We start from the raw sequence: 17,012 nt of genomic DNA, 5'->3' as shown, positions 1-17,012 counted from the left end.
GCCATGTCGAAACGAGATGTTGAAACCTCGAGATTGCGGGCATGGACATGTTTTGACTCGATGTTTGGTACCGAGTCTGATATGAGATTTGATCATCTCTCGTGCCATGGTAGCGTTTCGAGACGAGCATCGTGGAGGGTCAGTGCCGGTATCGCCGCGACAGCAGTGGAGCGTGGGGAAAAGGAGAGATCGACGCTGTAACTTCCGTCTTCAACTTCTGACAGTGTGGAGACGGGAGACCTTGCTCAGATCAAAGCTTTCGCGGTCCAGAAGCCCTCGACGAGTGGGTTTCGCAACAGATTGCCATAGACCGCTCATCCTACAGCTGTCAAGTGCACCAAGATGCGAGTGCGAATAGAGGATGCACGTCTGCATGCGACGGATAGTCTGCTTCCAGCTGATCCGCTCGAGTCTGGCTCATGTGTCCGCGTTTCGCCCGAGCGGAACCAAACGTGACCGTCGTACGCGAGCTCCTGTTGTGTCCGATCGGATACATTCAAACCCCGAGCAGCCTGTCTGCCTGCGCACACTTTTCGGACGTGGGCAGAACCAAACGCCGAGTTGACCCGGCTGCTTGCGGCTGCATGCCTTGCATACACCAGATCTTCCCAGGCAGACGCAGATGGTCACTCGGCGGTGCGTGGGGCGGTGCGATCGGTGTACGCAATCACGCTCGCAACGCCTGCTCTGTGTATGCGGGGACACGAAGGTGATTGACCGGAAGTGCACTTTCACCAGGCAAGCGTTGCGACGACAGATCGCTCAGCCATGCAAGGCGCGCTCGGCGAAAAGCAGCCGCGTCCGCGATGCGAAGTGCCCGCCCTATGCGGGATGCATGCGAGGGGCCAGGGTCTGACGCACTGGCCAAAAGTCGGTCAACCCTAGGAATTTCCCAGCACCAAATGTGTGACTGGGCATGTTGACAGGAAACTGTAATGCGTGGGGTTTGTTACTGTATCGTGTGCTGTTGACAGTTCATCAGTCATACATCGGGACTGTGCCTGTGACCTGCTAAGGGTCGATTAGCCTGCAGCCTGCAGCGATAGCAGCACATCACCTGAGAAAAGCGTGGAGATTGTTTTTGTGGGTGTAATGATCATCATTGAAATTTCTAGCTATGGCGGGAGTCTCGACCACTACCTTCGGGAGACGTCGAACCGCTCGAGACCAATATCCCAAATCCTCCTATCCCGTATCCATCCAATAATTTCTGAGTAGAGTTGTTCGTGAGATCCTGCGTGAAGATCCCGACCGCCCTGCGGTATATGCCAATAAATGAAAACAGAGGATATAATGCTCGAAAATGCTACGCTATGCTGTAAAGGACTCGCTCGCTGGAAACGCTGGATCAAAAATCAAAAGGTCGGAACATGGTGGTGTGCTGGCCTAATAACTTGAGATGAGCGGAGCGGTGGTATCCATGAATAGCGGATGGTCTTCGATGTTTTGTGATTGTAGTTTGGCGTCGTAGAAGGTTGTTGTGAGCATGGCTTCTTTCTCGGTGAAGTTGAAGGACGCTTGCGGGGGCGATGTGGGTGGAGACTCGTCGTCGGACTCTTCCTCGTAGGTGAGCTCGGGTGGTGATTGTAATTGCGATGGTACCCGGGTAAGAGCCAGTTCTGAGTCGTCCTCCATGTCGTCGTAGAACTCCTCCTCGTCGTCCTCATCCTCGTCCACCTCCATTGTGCTGATCTGAACCGGTGATTGAGCGATGCGGCGAGGGAGTGCGATCATGTCGAAGTCGTCCTCGTTCTCGGACTCGGAGTCTGATTCGGAGTCGTCGTCCTCTTCCTCCTCAGCGATGCTGTCGGCCCATTGGATGTGTCGGGACTCTTCAGTCTTGGAGGCCTTGGCCATGGTCTGGTTGAACCATTGCTCTTGCTGGCGTTCGGCATCTTGGAGTTCGACCATGAGGCTGTCGAGGAGGTTTGCGTGTCCAACGAGAAGGCGGAGGTTGTGGTCGGCCCTGCATGCCTCCTTGCCGAGCTTGGAGCGGGCAGAGGCAGCAATGTAGTAGGTTTGGGTGAGAGACATCTTCTGCTTCTTTTGCGGTGGTGATGAAATGAAGTGGGAGCGGGTAGTCTCAGCCGTAAAGGGCTCGAAGGAAGTTTGAATGCGGAGGTGTGATGAAGAAGGCATGTTTGGTGTGTATAAGGCAGTAGTATATGAGAGCCTAAAAATTGTGAGTCAGGTTGGTTTTATGACTGTCGAGAACGAGGGTACAAACCTTAAAGCAGCAGCCAATGGAGGGAAGGTGATCCGAGCGTAGTTAGATTCCGAGATGTGTGATGTAATGTTGATCGACTTTGATTGTCGAGTGATGTTGTAATTCGCCGAGGAGTGGTGGACTGGTGTGTGAGCTGATGATGATGGAATCTGAAGCGAGGACAGGCGTGTTTCTTATGTTTCGCTGGCGCATGGAGGATGGATAACGGGTGCTCGGAATTATTGGCATGTTTCCACCGCTCTTGGCCGAGCAAGGACGGATGCGGTGAGCTAACACACTATGATTCACACCTGGGCACGACTGCAGGGGTGCTAGCGCGGCTTACGATACAGCCCGGTCGGTCGTAGAGACTTTCGCCCGCATGCACATACGGGCGTTACGAAGCGGACGCCGGACGTTGCGCGGATATACAGTCTGCCCATGCTCACATGCCACGGCGCTGGGTAATCGGGGTCTCGCTCTTGTCGGCGTTTACTAACCCACGATGCATTGCATCACTCATCGTCCGCCCACATCGCGCCGTCAGGGTTTTTTCTTTTTGGGCTCTTCGCTTTTCGCGTTTCCCCTGCTAATATCCTCGCGGTGCGTTGTTCGAGCTAGAGGGTGCTTGGGCGAACCTGCGCTGCCTGGCTGCCTGCGGTTCCAGGATGCGCTGTCGTCAGGGCTAAGCCACGGACCTCTGTACAGGCAGAGCGGTCAGCCCTGAATCTGTGCCTGTCAAACGTGTCCACCGTCTCGCCTAAGGGGTCACCAATCCCTCCATTGCGCGAGGTTGGTTTGGCTCACGACAGCAGTTCAGCCACAGGCTGACGTCCGGCACCCTTCGTACCGTCGTATAGAGTCGTCACTTCGGCCGACGCCTTGGGACCTTGGTTTTCCGGCTGCCTAGCACATCGGCTTTTCGCTTCCTCGCAGCTTTCGTCCGCGTCGTCACAAGCGACCCGTGGATGTCTAGCTGGGCGGGCCACGCGGACCTGTCGCTCAGTCTGACCCCCGCGCCCAAGCAAACCATCGTGAAATGACCCAGGGTACCAATCACATCTGGGCATCAATTGCGAGCAAGGCCCAGGAGCATGCTGCTTGTCTCCGACTCCCTATTACTAACTCCCGCCTGCAGCTTGCTGCATCGTGCCGCCATTGGTAGATCAAGCTGGCTTTGTCAGAGATGCTGAAAAATACTCTCTGACAAACCCGCTAACGACCCTGCATGAACCAGTATAATTTGATGACACGATCATGCGCTTCTCTGGAGCGTCGCTATTGCGTGCTCCGAGGCAGTCAATCTGCGACCAGCAACTTTGCACCGTCGTCATGCCTGATGGCTGAACAGTTTGATTACTTTTGCGCTCCTACAGCCCGACTGTCCAAGGTATTGAGTTTATGGCATCTGTGCGTTTATTGTCAGGCACAAACAAAAAACGGTGAACAGTGCGTTCATAGCATCCGTCTCCGCTCCGCCCTTTTCCACTACTCCGGCTCCGGTGAGGGCGTGCTTCTAGGACGAACGATCCCGAAAGAGGAAAGTGCATCTCGTGGCGCTTTCAGCCGTCGCTACGCATACCGAATTGCGTTTACCGTCTACCTTCATCTACATACGCACAGCCCTTTGCTGCCCTTGAGTCGTCCGATTTACATGGGCCCAATCAAGGTACGACTCGGTTCGACACGTTTCCGTCAGGTCGACTTCACCGCTGAAGCTGTACGAGGCTGATCAGGAGACCGCCAACGCCGCGAATCTGGCGGTGGCATATATGCATGCTGCGGTGCCATAGCAACGCAATGCTGCAATGCGACTCCGCGTCGACTGAGAGAGTATGAGTCGACTACGTACTAACCCCAGCGTGCGCTTCCAACAGCCTCAGCCACCACACGTCTACGATCACTATAACCCCGCGTAAGTAGCTCACTTCGCGACGCGTTGCAAACGTGTACGCCTCACGCAGACCAAAGCTTGCTCAGCCACGCTTTGTCCTCCATAATGTTTAGCTTAACGTCGACGCGGGTCTTCGCTACAACGTTACCGCTTTGGGTATACCTTCGAATGAGGCATATTCATTTAGACTCAATTGCGGCATATACCATTACACTTGCGGGAATATCGACTTCACCATCCTCTCCCCTAGCAGAATTCCGGTCCGCAAGACTTCGGAAAAGCACTCACTAAACGACGACCGCGCTGGCTCGCATGTATCAGCGCCTGCCTCCCAAGCCCGAGCCAATTCCGGGAACATCATGTCTAGCTTTGCACGATATCTTTTCATATTCCCGTCATGATTTTAAGCAAATAGCCGAGTAGCTTCATGCATCAGTAAGCAGCGATGCCGCTACTGCTGATGACCGATGTTCGCGTCTTTCTCAACATCTCTCTATGACGCGACATTCGCATGAGGAGTGCATGACAGCGCTTAGTAAGATCGAGACCAACGCTTTGATATCAACAAGACTACTTCTAAACAGATACGTAGCAATTGGTGTTACTTTCATTAGAGCATGAAGGATACATAACAAAGTGCCTCGGTTTTGATCGTTCGCTGCCATACGGCAGGCCTCTATGTAAGAAGAGATGGAAAACGACAACCAATAGATACTTTGTTAAAATTATGGAGTGGTTCAACACATACAACACCAGCACCCTCCGCCTATCCCGTCACCCTGGCAGCTGCCATGAGCCTTTCCTTTCTTCCCTCTTTCCAAGCCTTATCGAGTGCCTCCAGTTTCCCGCCTAGCACTTGCACATTGCCGGGCTCAAGCATGATGACGCCTCTCCTCACGTCAAAGTTCTTCAGGAGGAGTTTGACGCCCATGGCCATGTTGGTATTGAGCCCGTCTATGCCTCTTAGCTCCATGGCGTAGATCTTGAGGCCTTTGGCATCTTGCAATAGCAGCTTGAATGGCCCTTTGCTCAGCACAGGAGCCGCAGCTTCAGCAGTGCCCTCATTCTCCTGCTCCACAACGCGCACAATCTCCCTTCCTTTTGTCATTTCGCCACGCTCCTGCGCTTCGATAGATTCGACCTGCGACCAGCGCGAGTGGCCTATATCTTCGACGTCGAGCACCTGGCAGACGACTGGACCAGGGACGATGCGAGATTTTGTGGTACCCTTTAGCACATCGTCGGGAAATACGGATCCTGCAGGCTGGCTGAGCGACGTGGTTATGTCGGTAGCTAGTAGGCGGAAGTGGGCTGTCTGCTTGACGGCGGGCAACGGCGTGTTGGGCCGGGTTGTGGAGAGGAAGCCCTGCAGCCAGGCGGCGGTAGGGTAGAGATGGCGGGCATGTAGGTGCTGTGTTAGCTCGGCTGCGAAATTAGCTGCCATGTCGGTGATCACTTGCACCCTTCTTGAGGATGCGCGGTTTTGCTTGTTCGCGAATAAGACGGCGCGATGTGGGAGACGCGACGCGTAGAATGACGTGGGGCGCTCTTTCCCCAACGGTGGCCTCGGCCCTTCACATGAAGCTCAAGCTCCAACACTCCAACCACCAGACCTCACAACATAGCGAACAACAACCTACGAATAATACTACGGCATGTCGACGATAGCCTCACCTCGCGCCAGTTCCTCGGTCCGCAGCCCCTCCTTGACCCGCACCTCAATCGACAGCAGCTCGTCGCATCGCCCACCTCCAGCCGCACGCCGAAACCGAGCCGCCCTTCGTGAATTCTACGGCCTCAAGAACGCGCCCCGCGATGCAACGCCAGACGCCAGAATATCTGAAGAATCTTCGAGAACACAGTTAGGGCCAGAAGAAGACGAGACGCTCACAGAACTCGATGCTGCCGACTTCAATGCAGAAGCCTTTGTAGAGGCATTGCTTGCCAAAGAGGGACTGAAAGGCGTGTTGAAGGTCGAAGCAGATTTGGTGTCTCGTAAGCAGTCACTCGACGCATATAAGCGGACATCTGGAGTGCTAACATTGAAACAGAGATCAGAAATCTAGACAGCGACCGCAAGTCTCTCGTCTACGACAACTACTCCAAACTCCTCTCCGCAACAAGCACCATCCGACGCATGCGCGGAAACATGGACCCCCTCGCCCCCACAACCCACACCCTCGGTCCTGCCATCTCCCACATCGCCGAGACAGCTGCGTCCTTGTCATCCTCATTACAGGGCAGTCACCAGTCCAAAGAACAGGGACTGGGTATAAGCATACGGGTCGAGCAGGACGACAAAGATAAATCAGACGTAGACAAGCAGCGGAGACAGCAGGATACTGTGAGATGGGTTCTGGATACACCACGGCGGCTGCAGGATATGGTAGACCAGGATCAAGACGAGAAGGCGGAGAAGGAGTGGGAAGAGGTTAGTAGGATATTGGATAAATGGAAGGGCGTTGCTGGCGTGCAGGAGCTTAGAGAGCAGTGCGAAGCTATCATGCGCGAGGAAGATTCGGAAGAGTCGGAGTGAAACTGAATGGGACTCATGGACGATTGGATCTCACCCTAACTGCGCCGCGTACCGTGTCTATAGGCTGGCTGGTACCATGCCGGATAATGGGGTTGCGGGAGGGATAACAAGCTGGAGTCATCTGGCATCTTCTTGGTTCCATGGCGAGCTTGATGCCAGCAATCATCTGGCTATCTTGTACTCAGCTACACTGGGCGAAGTAGCCAAAGAGCTGAAGTCGAGCCCGAGAGTAGGATAATAAGACCACGACCCGCATACCAAGAGGCGCATACTTCTTACGACAGCGTTGCGCCAACAGCCCGTCGACGTTACAGCAGCTCTCAAAGCCTCACAACACAGATATACGTAATATCTGTCCCACTCTTACAAAAAGGATATCAGGACACTTGGGTAGACCGAGGAAATTGAAGTGTAACCGTTCGAGCATCTTGGGTCATGAAATGCATGATGGTTTCAGCTGTATAATATACGACACTACTACATGCCATGAAAGCAAAGCAAGCTTGATCGAGCTCAAGCCCCCGCGTCTCTGACCACACTCTCCCAAATACCCTGCCAGTCCGCTTCTCCACCCCCATACCTAGCCTCAAATGCGTTCATTGCCAGATTGCCCAAGAACGGCCTCACCAACCGATTCACCAACTCTCCCCTGGTCATCTCCAACACTGCAGCACCTTCTTCCTTCTCAAGAGCCTCGATAAGCGGGTCTAAGAATAACGTCCTCTTGGGCTCATCCGTGTCTGACCCGTTCAGTGCAGTTACAGGAGCCGGAGGTGCTGTCGATGATCTTGTGAGAACCTCGTTGATCTCATCGGTAAGAGACATGAGTGTTGGCGGGGTATCGGGCTTGTATACTGCGTCGATGGTGTCGGAGATGAAGAGCCACTCCATGAGCTGGAAGTCGTCCGGGTCTAGTACGACGAGTTCGTCTAACAGCTTGCACGTCTGAATGATGCCGGCGTTGTTGTAGTGCTCCTTGTTTGGAGCGTCTGGTAGGAGTGCGGATAGTCCGGATGTCAGCTCGCCGTTCACAACTGGCCAAAGCGACGCCAGGTGGACTGGCGACGTCTTCAAGATGATGGCACGCAGTAGTACGATGACGTCGGTACGAGTGACTGAAGATGGCGACGACGCTGGCGTGGCGGTAAGCAGTTCGACAACCTTCTCCAGAACTTGTGGTATGTTTGGTGTGAAAGCATCTTCGGGACTCGCAAGGATGAGAAGGGCAATGCGACGTAAAGTAAGCTGGGTTTTACGGTCGGCTTCCTGCCGCGCAGATGTTGCACCAACTCCGAACATGATGCCAGCCGTTGTTGGCGCAGACAGTCGTGCAAGTAGCTCGGGCAGTCGCTCCTTGTCCGATTGCGTCCATTGCGCAAGTATAGGCAGCCAAGCTTCTCTTAGTAGATAAAGCGGTGTGTTAAAGAACTTGGGGTCATTGAAAGCATCGAAAATGTCTTTCTTGAGAAGTTTGTTACCTGGCGAGATCTTGGTCAGGCCTTGGAGTAGATCCAACGTGTTTCTCGATACGTTTTCAGGGAATGCTTTGGCGCGGAAGGTTGGTCCGATGACGGATGCTGATACGTCTGAGACGACCTTCGCAACACGGTCATTCTCGACGAGGATGATCGATAGTTTCGGTACGATGGTAGTCAGAATGGGAACGACATCGGTTGCCCGCTTCTGTGCGCGATTGCCATTTGTCACAGCAGCCGGCTTTTCGTTTACCGCTTGGTTCGTGTCTTGCAGATAGCCCATCGAACGTGTTGTGAAAATGGCAGTCAAGATTCTGGTAAAGATATCCTGTTCATATAGTTAGTATAATTCAGTTGAACAAGCATTGCCACTCACAGCAAGCTCCCTTCTCATCTTCCGTTGCTCTCCAAAGTTGGTATTATCAACCTTCTGCCCTATGACGGCGGTAAACTCCAGCAATGTAGGTAATATCTGTCGATGAGGAAGGGGATTTGCGAGCACATCTCGCAGGAACAAAGTACAGTCCTGCCAGATCTCGTCCATGGCGTCATCTTCCAGAGAGTTCGTATACTCGACGAGGAAGGCGACTAGTTCAGCATCAGTAAGATCAGAGGTCAATGTTGATAGTCGATTGGTGTCCAACGCCCCAGGATCCGTCCGGCTGTATACAGCGTTGAATATTGCTGGGATGGTATGCTTTGGCTTTGAGCCATTGAGGACGTTTAGAAGCCCTGTAATAGCTGCTCCTCGCACATCGTCAACTTCCGCATGCGCCCATAGAACTACTAACGTCTCCAAGCACTCCAAAGCTTCCGCAGCGAAGAGATGCTCCAATGTGCGGCGAGCCCGATTGCGCATGCGTAAAGAGGTGTAAGCGAATGATGACGCTGACGTGTGATCCTGTAGTTCGAGCATATTCCCATAGCCACCCCAAGACCATATCGCGAAGCATATGCGAACAGTGTCTTGGAAGCAAAGCAAAACTGTGAGTCTACTATTTGCGGTCGGAGTGCGAGCCTGGTTCGCATCAGAGGAAATCAGCCCAGATACGACATTGCTGAAGAAACCCTGGGGTTGTTCTGGAGACTTGTTGGCAGACACTTTCGTCTCCTGCGTAGTCAAACGCTCGTGCGCCTTGGCCAATATCTGCTCTAATCCGTTCATGAGCGAGATCAGAGTCGACTCGGGAGAGACAGTAGGTGCGGGGTGTGTCTTTGCGAACGTAACCTTGAGCTGCTCGAACGTAAGATTGATCTGCTTGCAAAGACACTCTACAAGTGGTAGGAGGTTTTGGAATATCGTATCAGGAAACATTGGTAGGACTTCAACAAGGAACTGAATCCAGTCGTCAAGGACTAGGCGACTGGCAGAGGAGGAGAATCCGAACTTCAAGCACTCAACAAATTGTGGAGGTGGAGGAATCGGCGCAGGCGTCTGATCTTCCGAGTCTCTGTTGATCGCTAGTGAAAGGCGCGACCGATTGGCAGGATGATTCGAAGATTTTGGCTCTGCTGTTGGTTCTGGTGGACGAGTAAGGCGGAGTTTCAGTGCCGCCAACTCTGCACTTAATAAGAGACTCTGCAAAGGCGGACTCGCTGATCTTAACCTTGCCATTAGAGGTACTTCAAGCTCCAACTCTCGAAGTGGTGCAGCAAATGGACTTCGATAGATTTGCGATATCATAGAGACCGACAACCGGTGTAGCTCATGTATGTGAGGCCCTATAACTGTATCTGATGAGCCAATTTGAAGCGACAGTGTCGTCAAACATGTACGTGTGAGCCACTCCTGGATGGAGATACGCGGTGAGGAGGGTTCTGGCCAGGACAGTGTGACCTCAGCAAGAGTTACCCACGTGAAATGTGATGGCCGCTTGATGACATTAAAGACATGCCTCAGGTAGTATAGGCATTCCTTTGTGTCGTCTCTTCTGGAACGTGCTGCTGGTCCCTGGGTTGTCGTATTAGGTGCCAAATTGCTTAAAGCTGCCAGACAGTTGAGTGATTGGATATGAACTGCAAGGATCTCAAAGACTCTGTTCAAGCTTGGCGTATCTGGTAGCCAATTTTGCAAAAACGTAGAGGTTTCCGACCCTTCTTCTGCGAGAGTGTCAAGAAGCAAGAGCAGCGGCCTTGTCAAGACAGAGTGGAAGTCGCTTGCTGTTGACGAGGCTTGTAGAATGTTACCACTTGGTCGGCGAGTAATATTGACACGCTTTTCTGACTGCAGGTTCAGTTCGTGCATGACATGCGTCCATAGTGTCGCAAAACGTCGGGCACAATCTGATGAGCTCTTAGAAACGGAATCTTGGCCGGTCTCCTCTACGATGATCGAAGCGATGGCACTTTCGACCATCCGACTGGCAGGTGTAATGGCATGTAATTGTAACAAGGAACGCGCTGTTTCGACATGGTATTTGGGTGATGTCGGCGAAAGGTACCGCCAGAAGTATCGAACCAAGGGATGGATGATCTCAGGTAATTGGCTTGAGGCGATGTGAGGTCTTGATGGGAGTGCGGTCTGGAGTGCGAGTAAGACGGCTGTTATAGCGCCTAGGTGCGGGAATGAAGGATCTGTGTCGGTCTTGTCCGATGTCTGAAGGACATTTGCAAGCATAGTGACTAGGTCAATATCTTCAACGGCCTTAAGACACTGTGTTTTGAAGACCAGATTGGATAATATTTTGGAAGGCATCTCGGCAGTGATACCGGAACCATTTGACTGCATAGATGCGGTGAACATGCAAGAGGCCTCACGAAGCGCAATCTGACCAAGCAGTGGCGGATCGAAAGGCGGGTCAGCTGCATCCAAGCTTCTTTGAGATTCTTCATAGAATGCACGTATCTTCTTGGACACTGTGGCTCGCGGTGTTTTGAGAGTTGCCAATAGCTGCTGCTCCGTTGCTTGATCACCTTGAAATGACCGATCTGGGACAATCTGAATAAGCGAGTCTGTGATCTCGAGGGCAAGGCTCACAACTTGTGCGTCTTTTGATGAGCTGTCGGTCTTGCCAGAGGTCTCATTCAAAGCAACAAGTGTCGATAGTACCATTAGAGGCATGTGATGCAATAGCATGTCTTCCTCTTTGAGATTGAATCGGGCCAGAACAAACTTGGCCAGCTTCATCTTTTGTAATGCTTCGTCATCATCCGTCTGCAGGGATGACGTTATGAGATGAATGAGCTTGCCCCAGATGAGGCCGCTATCGACGCCATCGAAGAATGCACTGGCACTTCTCATGACTTCGTCGACTTGTTCCTTGGATGCAGTTTCGCTGTACGCATATACGCTCTGTAACGCTGACAGGAAGATCTCGGGTACAATCAAACCACCTACTTCCCAACGGTCCATGAGAGATAGACAGACTCTGAAAGGACGTGCTCGCTCGGAAGGTAATGTGCTACGACGGTTGATCATCTTGAGGACGCTGTTGGTAAGCGCTTCAAGACCGTACCGCGAAAAGAAAGCAGCTTGATGTGCCGACGGATCTGCAGACACGTTGTGTCTGTCTGCTGTTGGGGATGTGGTGCTGTCGTTTACTTCAGACGCAGTGGGCTCTGGACCTAGGAACCATGCCCAGAGCCGGCGATTCAAGCTCATGTCTCTTCGCGACACAACGCCTGCGGCTGCAGCTACTAGTCGCTCTAAATCCCCCTTTCCAACGCGCTCCTGCAAGACGGGTGAGTCGAGAGGCAGATGACTGACCAAAAGATCGAGAAATCCTCGCTGGATGAGTATCTGAGGGTCCGACAGGCCTGATCCAAAGCAGCGAATGAGGAGACCTGGCTCGGGGGATGTGGCTGCCTCGGCCTCGCCCGATAGCGCGTCAGAAGGTCTGGAGACATCTGGAGGAGAGCTGCGCCTCTCTGGCCGTCCGAATTTAGGCAATCGTCGTACGAGGAAAGCAAGTGCACCTTGCCTCCTGGATGGGTTGGTGATGGTCGCTAGGAAGAAGCACTGCCAAAAGTGAGATGAAGCACCCGCAGTCTTAGCCTCGACTATGTCGTCCGAGTTGTCCTGCACTGCGCTCCGCAACTTCTCCGTTGCCGAGACCATGCGCTCAAAATCCTCGCTTGTCTCATCTTCCAGACCAGGCAGGATTGACAGTATGATGGCCTTCAAGGCCGGGCGAAGTGCGGCTCCGTCGAGCTTTAGTATATGCTTCTCGAAGACGGAGAGGTAGAGTGGGCGGACCGAGAGCGAGGCGAAGGAAAGCACAGAGGCAAGGCCGGGGAAGTAGAGGTTGAGGTCACGAGCGAGGGCATTTTTCTGGACATGGATCAGCTTGGCATAGGCTGACTTGGGGGAGACGGGCATACACCGATGGTGGAGAAGATGTAGTCATAGACGTCGAGGGCTTTCTGGTGAACGCCCGAGGGCAATGTTGGATTCAAGCACTGCGCTAATCGCAGTGCGACAGTATCGCTATGTGGTATGATGGGTATCTCTGGAGGGTGCGCTTGCAGGGCCTGGAGGGTAACTTGTATAAGCGCATTGTCTCATAGTCGCAGTAGCATGGCGGGATTGACCTTCAGCAGCCGGCCCAGGAAAGATATGTAGTCGGCCCATTCCTGCTGTGCAGTGTCCCAGAGGGCGAGGGCGCGTTCGACACCGGCGGCATAGCGACGGAAGTTTTTATCTTTTTTATACAGTGCTGTTCTCCGAGTCAGTAACCTGGGATTGCATGCACAATGCGACAACATACGCTCTTGTACAGCAGTGCGCGCGGACCGTGGTACGGGACTGGAGCGGCCAGAAGCCGTGGGGGAGAAGACCTGCGGGTTAGCAGTGGGATCAGCGGACATGCTGTGGCTGGCAGAGAATAATGTGTCCGTGTATCAATGACAGCGCGCTGGACATGCTGCGGTTGGTGGTGCCCAGGTGGTGGTGTTGGGCGCTTCATTTGTTGCCTACGTTTACGAGACATGGCATTCCGACACGGAGCACTGACGGCCCGTTTCACATGCTCGCTCCGGCGTGATGACGCGCGCCGCACGCGACCCCAAGTGCCCGACTGCAACACCATGAAGCCTCTACAGTTGCCCTATATACCGCCGGGGCCAGCGCAATATGCACGACGCAGGATCGGTAAGCCATGCGTGATTGTCATGTTCTGGCTACCATAACTGACTGTGGCAGGCCTCACATGATGCGCCATCTGCCCCACCAGCCGACACGTTCGCATCTGATCTCCATCACCACCACCACCCTCACAACGATCCACCCATCCATCTCCCGCCTCACCAAGATTCCCCATACGATGAGCCTCCGCCTTCCTACGACGATGCCGTTGGCTTAACGGGTGCACCCCCGGGTTATGGCACTTTCCGACCGTATACCGATGATTCCTCGATAGCGAGCAGCGAAGTCGAATCCACACATCGCGCACTACCAGAATGGTTCGGACAAGCGTTGGTCGTGTTTGTCTTCCTATGCCTCATATACGGATTTTGGGAATTCATCAACGCGCCTGATGTACCTTCTGAGCCGTGGCCAGGTCATGGGCGGTTCAGACCGTCAGGCACTTGACCTGAAGTCATGCAGATGAATAACAAACCTACAACCTCGTTCTCCACGACGAGAAAAGACTGCCGCTTTGTAGGCGTCGGTTGTTCGAAGATACATATACCTATCATGCGCAAGAGCTATCACGCCCCGGCACAGCCATCCAAGGAAGGAGCGAACATGTCGTCAGAGCATATCTAAAGATACAAGGAGCCAGCGAGGTAGCAATTACTCGGGCGAAGCAGCTGTTGATCGGGCGGATGCTGTCGTCGCGTATCAGGACCAGTACTCATATATGGTATATGTGGGAGAAGGGTGCCAGTTCGAGGCGCAGTTCCTTGAAGTAGGTTCTGTCTGATGGTCCTGGGAGACTCCATGCGACAGACATACCATTGCATGCAGGAAATTGTTAGCTCTGTCCATATGCAATTGTAACTGCACACCCCGCAGTTGCATTCCGTTGGCCTGCTTCGTCTGGCTCACCACGGACTGAAGATAGGGAGTTTAACGAGCTGAACTAGACATGCGAGGATGCATGTGAAGTGGAATCTACTATCATGAGGGCACGAATATAGCGATTGCGAACCCGATCGTCAATCTTTTGCAAACTCGCCAACTACTCCCTTGAACCTTATCACAGACCTGCGTTCCAACCCCTCCTTTCAATACTGCGCTCGTCATGTTAGCACAGATCAAGCATACAACCTAAAGGCCATCGTTCGCGTCTGTTCACACTACTGCAATGTCGATTTCGCGATTCATCACGCATGGCTTTCTGCATCGGGCCTATATGCTTCCTAAATGCTGTCCTACAGAACCAGTGTACCAATCCCTGCGACGCTCGCTAGAAGATATAGTATATCGAAGTGAAACTTAAATCTGGCGTCGTAGTTCAAGCTACGCGTCTAGCGGGCGAGTGCGGGCGAGTTTGAGCCACACGGTCGTGATCCGAAGAAGCGAATGCCAGTGGCTCAGTCGTATATTAGCTCTACACCATAGCGGAGCGTGGCCGAGGATAGCGGCGCTCATCGCACGCCCGCCTGGTAGGTGGTTCCTGATAGTGTGGCGCCGGGAATAGTGTTGGCGTTGATGTCGCAGTTGGGACTGCCCAAGTGGTGCTGTCTGTCCGACAGAGTTATGGTTCTTGTTTGATAACATGTGTAGCGAAGAAGGTGCATGATGTTCTAGTGTGTTTTCGAGTCGATGTGGTAGATCTTGGATGACGGATTCCCATTTTGGGACCGATCCGCCGTCGAAAAGGCTACTCGTTGTCGGAGATGGTCATGTTGGACGAACTCTGAGTATCGGCGAGGTACCTAGGTACGTCTGTTGTTGAAGATATGCGTTATGCGAATATGCGAGAGCCACTACCTGACTACGCCGTATCTCAAGTCGCCGTTCTCCGAACAGTGGACACAGCAAAGTGTGTCTCTGCTATCCACACACTGCACCAACGCAATCACAGTAAGAAGTATCCCACATGCACAAAGCAAAGCTAATTCTTCCTGCGCAAGCAAGTCCAAGCGATACGCGACAAGCGACCCGACAACGCTCCCTCCGCCTGTGCCCGAGAAAAATCCCGACCACTTCACTCTCGCTCACACAAACCTAACTCCGGTCCCAGCCCAGTCCTGTCCATCCCGACAAAAGACGATCCAAGGCGGCAACAAGCATGCGCTTCAGGATCGGAACTCACGACACGCGGGCTCCGCTTGCCCCTGTACCCAGTGCAGTTCCCCATCGAGTGCGCAGGCATTATCCACTCGAGTCTAGCCTGCTCGTCAGAACCCACATGTGCACCTGGCTCGCAGCATCATACCCGTTGCGGCATTCTTCGCGGCCAGGGCACGCCAGCAGGGGTTAGCACGCCGCACGGCTCAGCTGGATTTTCTTCCAAGCAGGAAAGCTTCGGAGGCGCGTGCTGGCGCAGCTTTTGGACCCCACGCCGCGCTACACTAACCGCTAGTTCGGTGCGTGATCCGGGATCCCGACCGTTGGGTTTAACCGTAGTGTGACTTTGCTTGTGGGTATCGTGTGTATGATTCTGGAGGTGGAGGGGTTCAGCCATCTTGTGCAAACGGAGAAGACTGGATTGTGTCTAGACATGCTTGGAAAGCACCGAATGGCACACCTCGCGTGTGGTAAGTGCCGTTGCCCCTGGCGGCACATTCGCTCCAAGACCAGGTGTTCGTGAGGGTGACGAACAGGTAGTAGGTCTACTATCGCAAAGGCCTTGTTTTGTCCTTGAAACACAGATTCGTCCACTCTAGATAGTGGTATTATACCCGATCTTACACCGTGTCGTCCTCTTCCCCGGCTAATAAAATGGCATGATATGATCTCATGCTGCAGTCGAGTGATTCCTCGATGTCGAAATATGCAAAGACGCTAACGAAGTCGTCGAGCTTTAATCCAACTTTAATCTCATCAATACGGTGACAGTGGGAAACCGCAACTTCTAGATACTGTCAAAGATCTGGATCTTATCCAAGACCAATGTCGCTTCTTTGCAGACGCCCCGAGAACTTTCTCTCTTGTAAGTGCTTCGTCATGTAACACGGAATGGTTTTGAAGGGCTCATTTTCAATGACAGTCAGAGAAAAGATTGTTGTACTTGGTATAGAATCTTAGGTCATTGCCATATTTGCTATGTATCAGCCATTTGAACTTTTCATGAGTTTTAGATTCAAAGCTCCATAATAAAGCCGTATCGTATATTGCACTGCAAAAATATGCTTATACCTCTTGAAGTACATGCAGAGAGGCTTTCAGGTTTTACCTTCAATTGCCTCGTAGCTTCCGTCAAGGGACACACGCAGAAGCAGAAGGTACAGCTCAGGCGCCGAGACATGGTTCTCCATAGTATACGCGTTCGTAATATCACAATGGGGGCTGTCGAATTTTGCGTTTCTCCGTCGTGTTAGGGAAGCATGCTGACTCCGGCAAGATGGCATTATTCAAAATGCCGTTGGTTGATTGGACAGAGCATGAAATCTTCATGTTGAATCGTCTTTACTTTTTTCTTTCCAACAGCATGTGAAGACACATCCAAAGGGCGTACTTGTCAGGTTGACGATCGGAAAACGCACGGCGAATTTTTGCCGTTCGATGTTGCAAGGTCCTGGCTCGTTTCGGTCCGAACAATGTACAGGGCTGATGCACGCGGCTGCATGCACCTTCGGAGGACCATTCAGAGCACTGCCTATAGCGCCCTCAAGTCGGCGACGTTGGGTTGTCATGATCGCGCGATATGCACCATTTGAGACATACGTTGCCGGGCGGAGTTGGGTGTTCCAGATCACGACTCCCTCCCCTTGCACCTTCCTTTGTAGACAAGATGCAGATGTCCGTGCCATTGTGCATCACCAAAGCGTTAGCTCGCATGTCTGCAGGCG

At 52.9% G+C, this 17,012-nt stretch overlaps 4 protein-coding genes across 4 annotated transcripts; 1 reads left to right on the top strand and 3 right to left on the bottom strand.

Moving 5' to 3' along the window:
• Positions 1–1,386: 1,386 nt before the first annotated feature.
• J4E90_001182 (uncharacterized protein) lies at positions 1,387–2,139 on the bottom strand (the record flags this gene model as incomplete). The annotated part of the gene is made up of 1 exon (XM_051430772.1): positions 1,387–2,139. The coding sequence occupies one exon, from the start codon at positions 2,137–2,139 to the stop codon at positions 1,387–1,389; it is 753 nt and encodes a 250-aa protein (XP_051296259.1).
• Positions 2,140–4,866: 2,727 nt separating this feature from the next.
• J4E90_001181 (uncharacterized protein) lies at positions 4,867–5,544 on the bottom strand (the record flags this gene model as incomplete). Its single annotated transcript, XM_051430771.1, has 1 exon — positions 4,867–5,544. The coding sequence occupies one exon, from the start codon at positions 5,542–5,544 to the stop codon at positions 4,867–4,869; it is 678 nt and encodes a 225-aa protein (XP_051296258.1).
• Positions 5,545–5,755: 211 nt separating this feature from the next.
• Positions 5,756–6,636, top strand: J4E90_001180 (uncharacterized protein; the record flags this gene model as incomplete). The annotated part of the gene is made up of 2 exons (XM_051430770.1): positions 5,756–6,095; positions 6,152–6,636. 2 exons carry the CDS (start codon positions 5,756–5,758, stop codon positions 6,634–6,636), a joined length of 825 nt encoding a protein of 274 aa, XP_051296257.1.
• Positions 6,637–7,149: 513 nt separating this feature from the next.
• Positions 7,150–12,917, bottom strand: J4E90_001179 (uncharacterized protein; the record flags this gene model as incomplete). Its single annotated transcript, XM_051430769.1, has 5 exons — positions 7,150–8,439; positions 8,488–12,381; positions 12,432–12,581; positions 12,642–12,766; positions 12,818–12,917. 5 exons carry the CDS (start codon positions 12,915–12,917, stop codon positions 7,150–7,152), a joined length of 5,559 nt encoding a protein of 1,852 aa, XP_051296256.1.
• Between the last annotated feature and the right edge of the window lie 4,095 nt (positions 12,918–17,012).

The sequence above is a fragment of the Alternaria incomplexa genome (genome assembly GCF_024043165.1).
Source record: "Alternaria incomplexa strain BMP 0042 chromosome Unknown scaffold_1, whole genome shotgun sequence".
NCBI lineage: Eukaryota > Fungi > Ascomycota > Dothideomycetes > Pleosporales > Pleosporaceae > Alternaria > Alternaria incomplexa.
The sequence above is the reverse complement of the archived record's forward strand: the minus strand, read 5'-3'. Positions and strand labels throughout refer to the sequence as shown.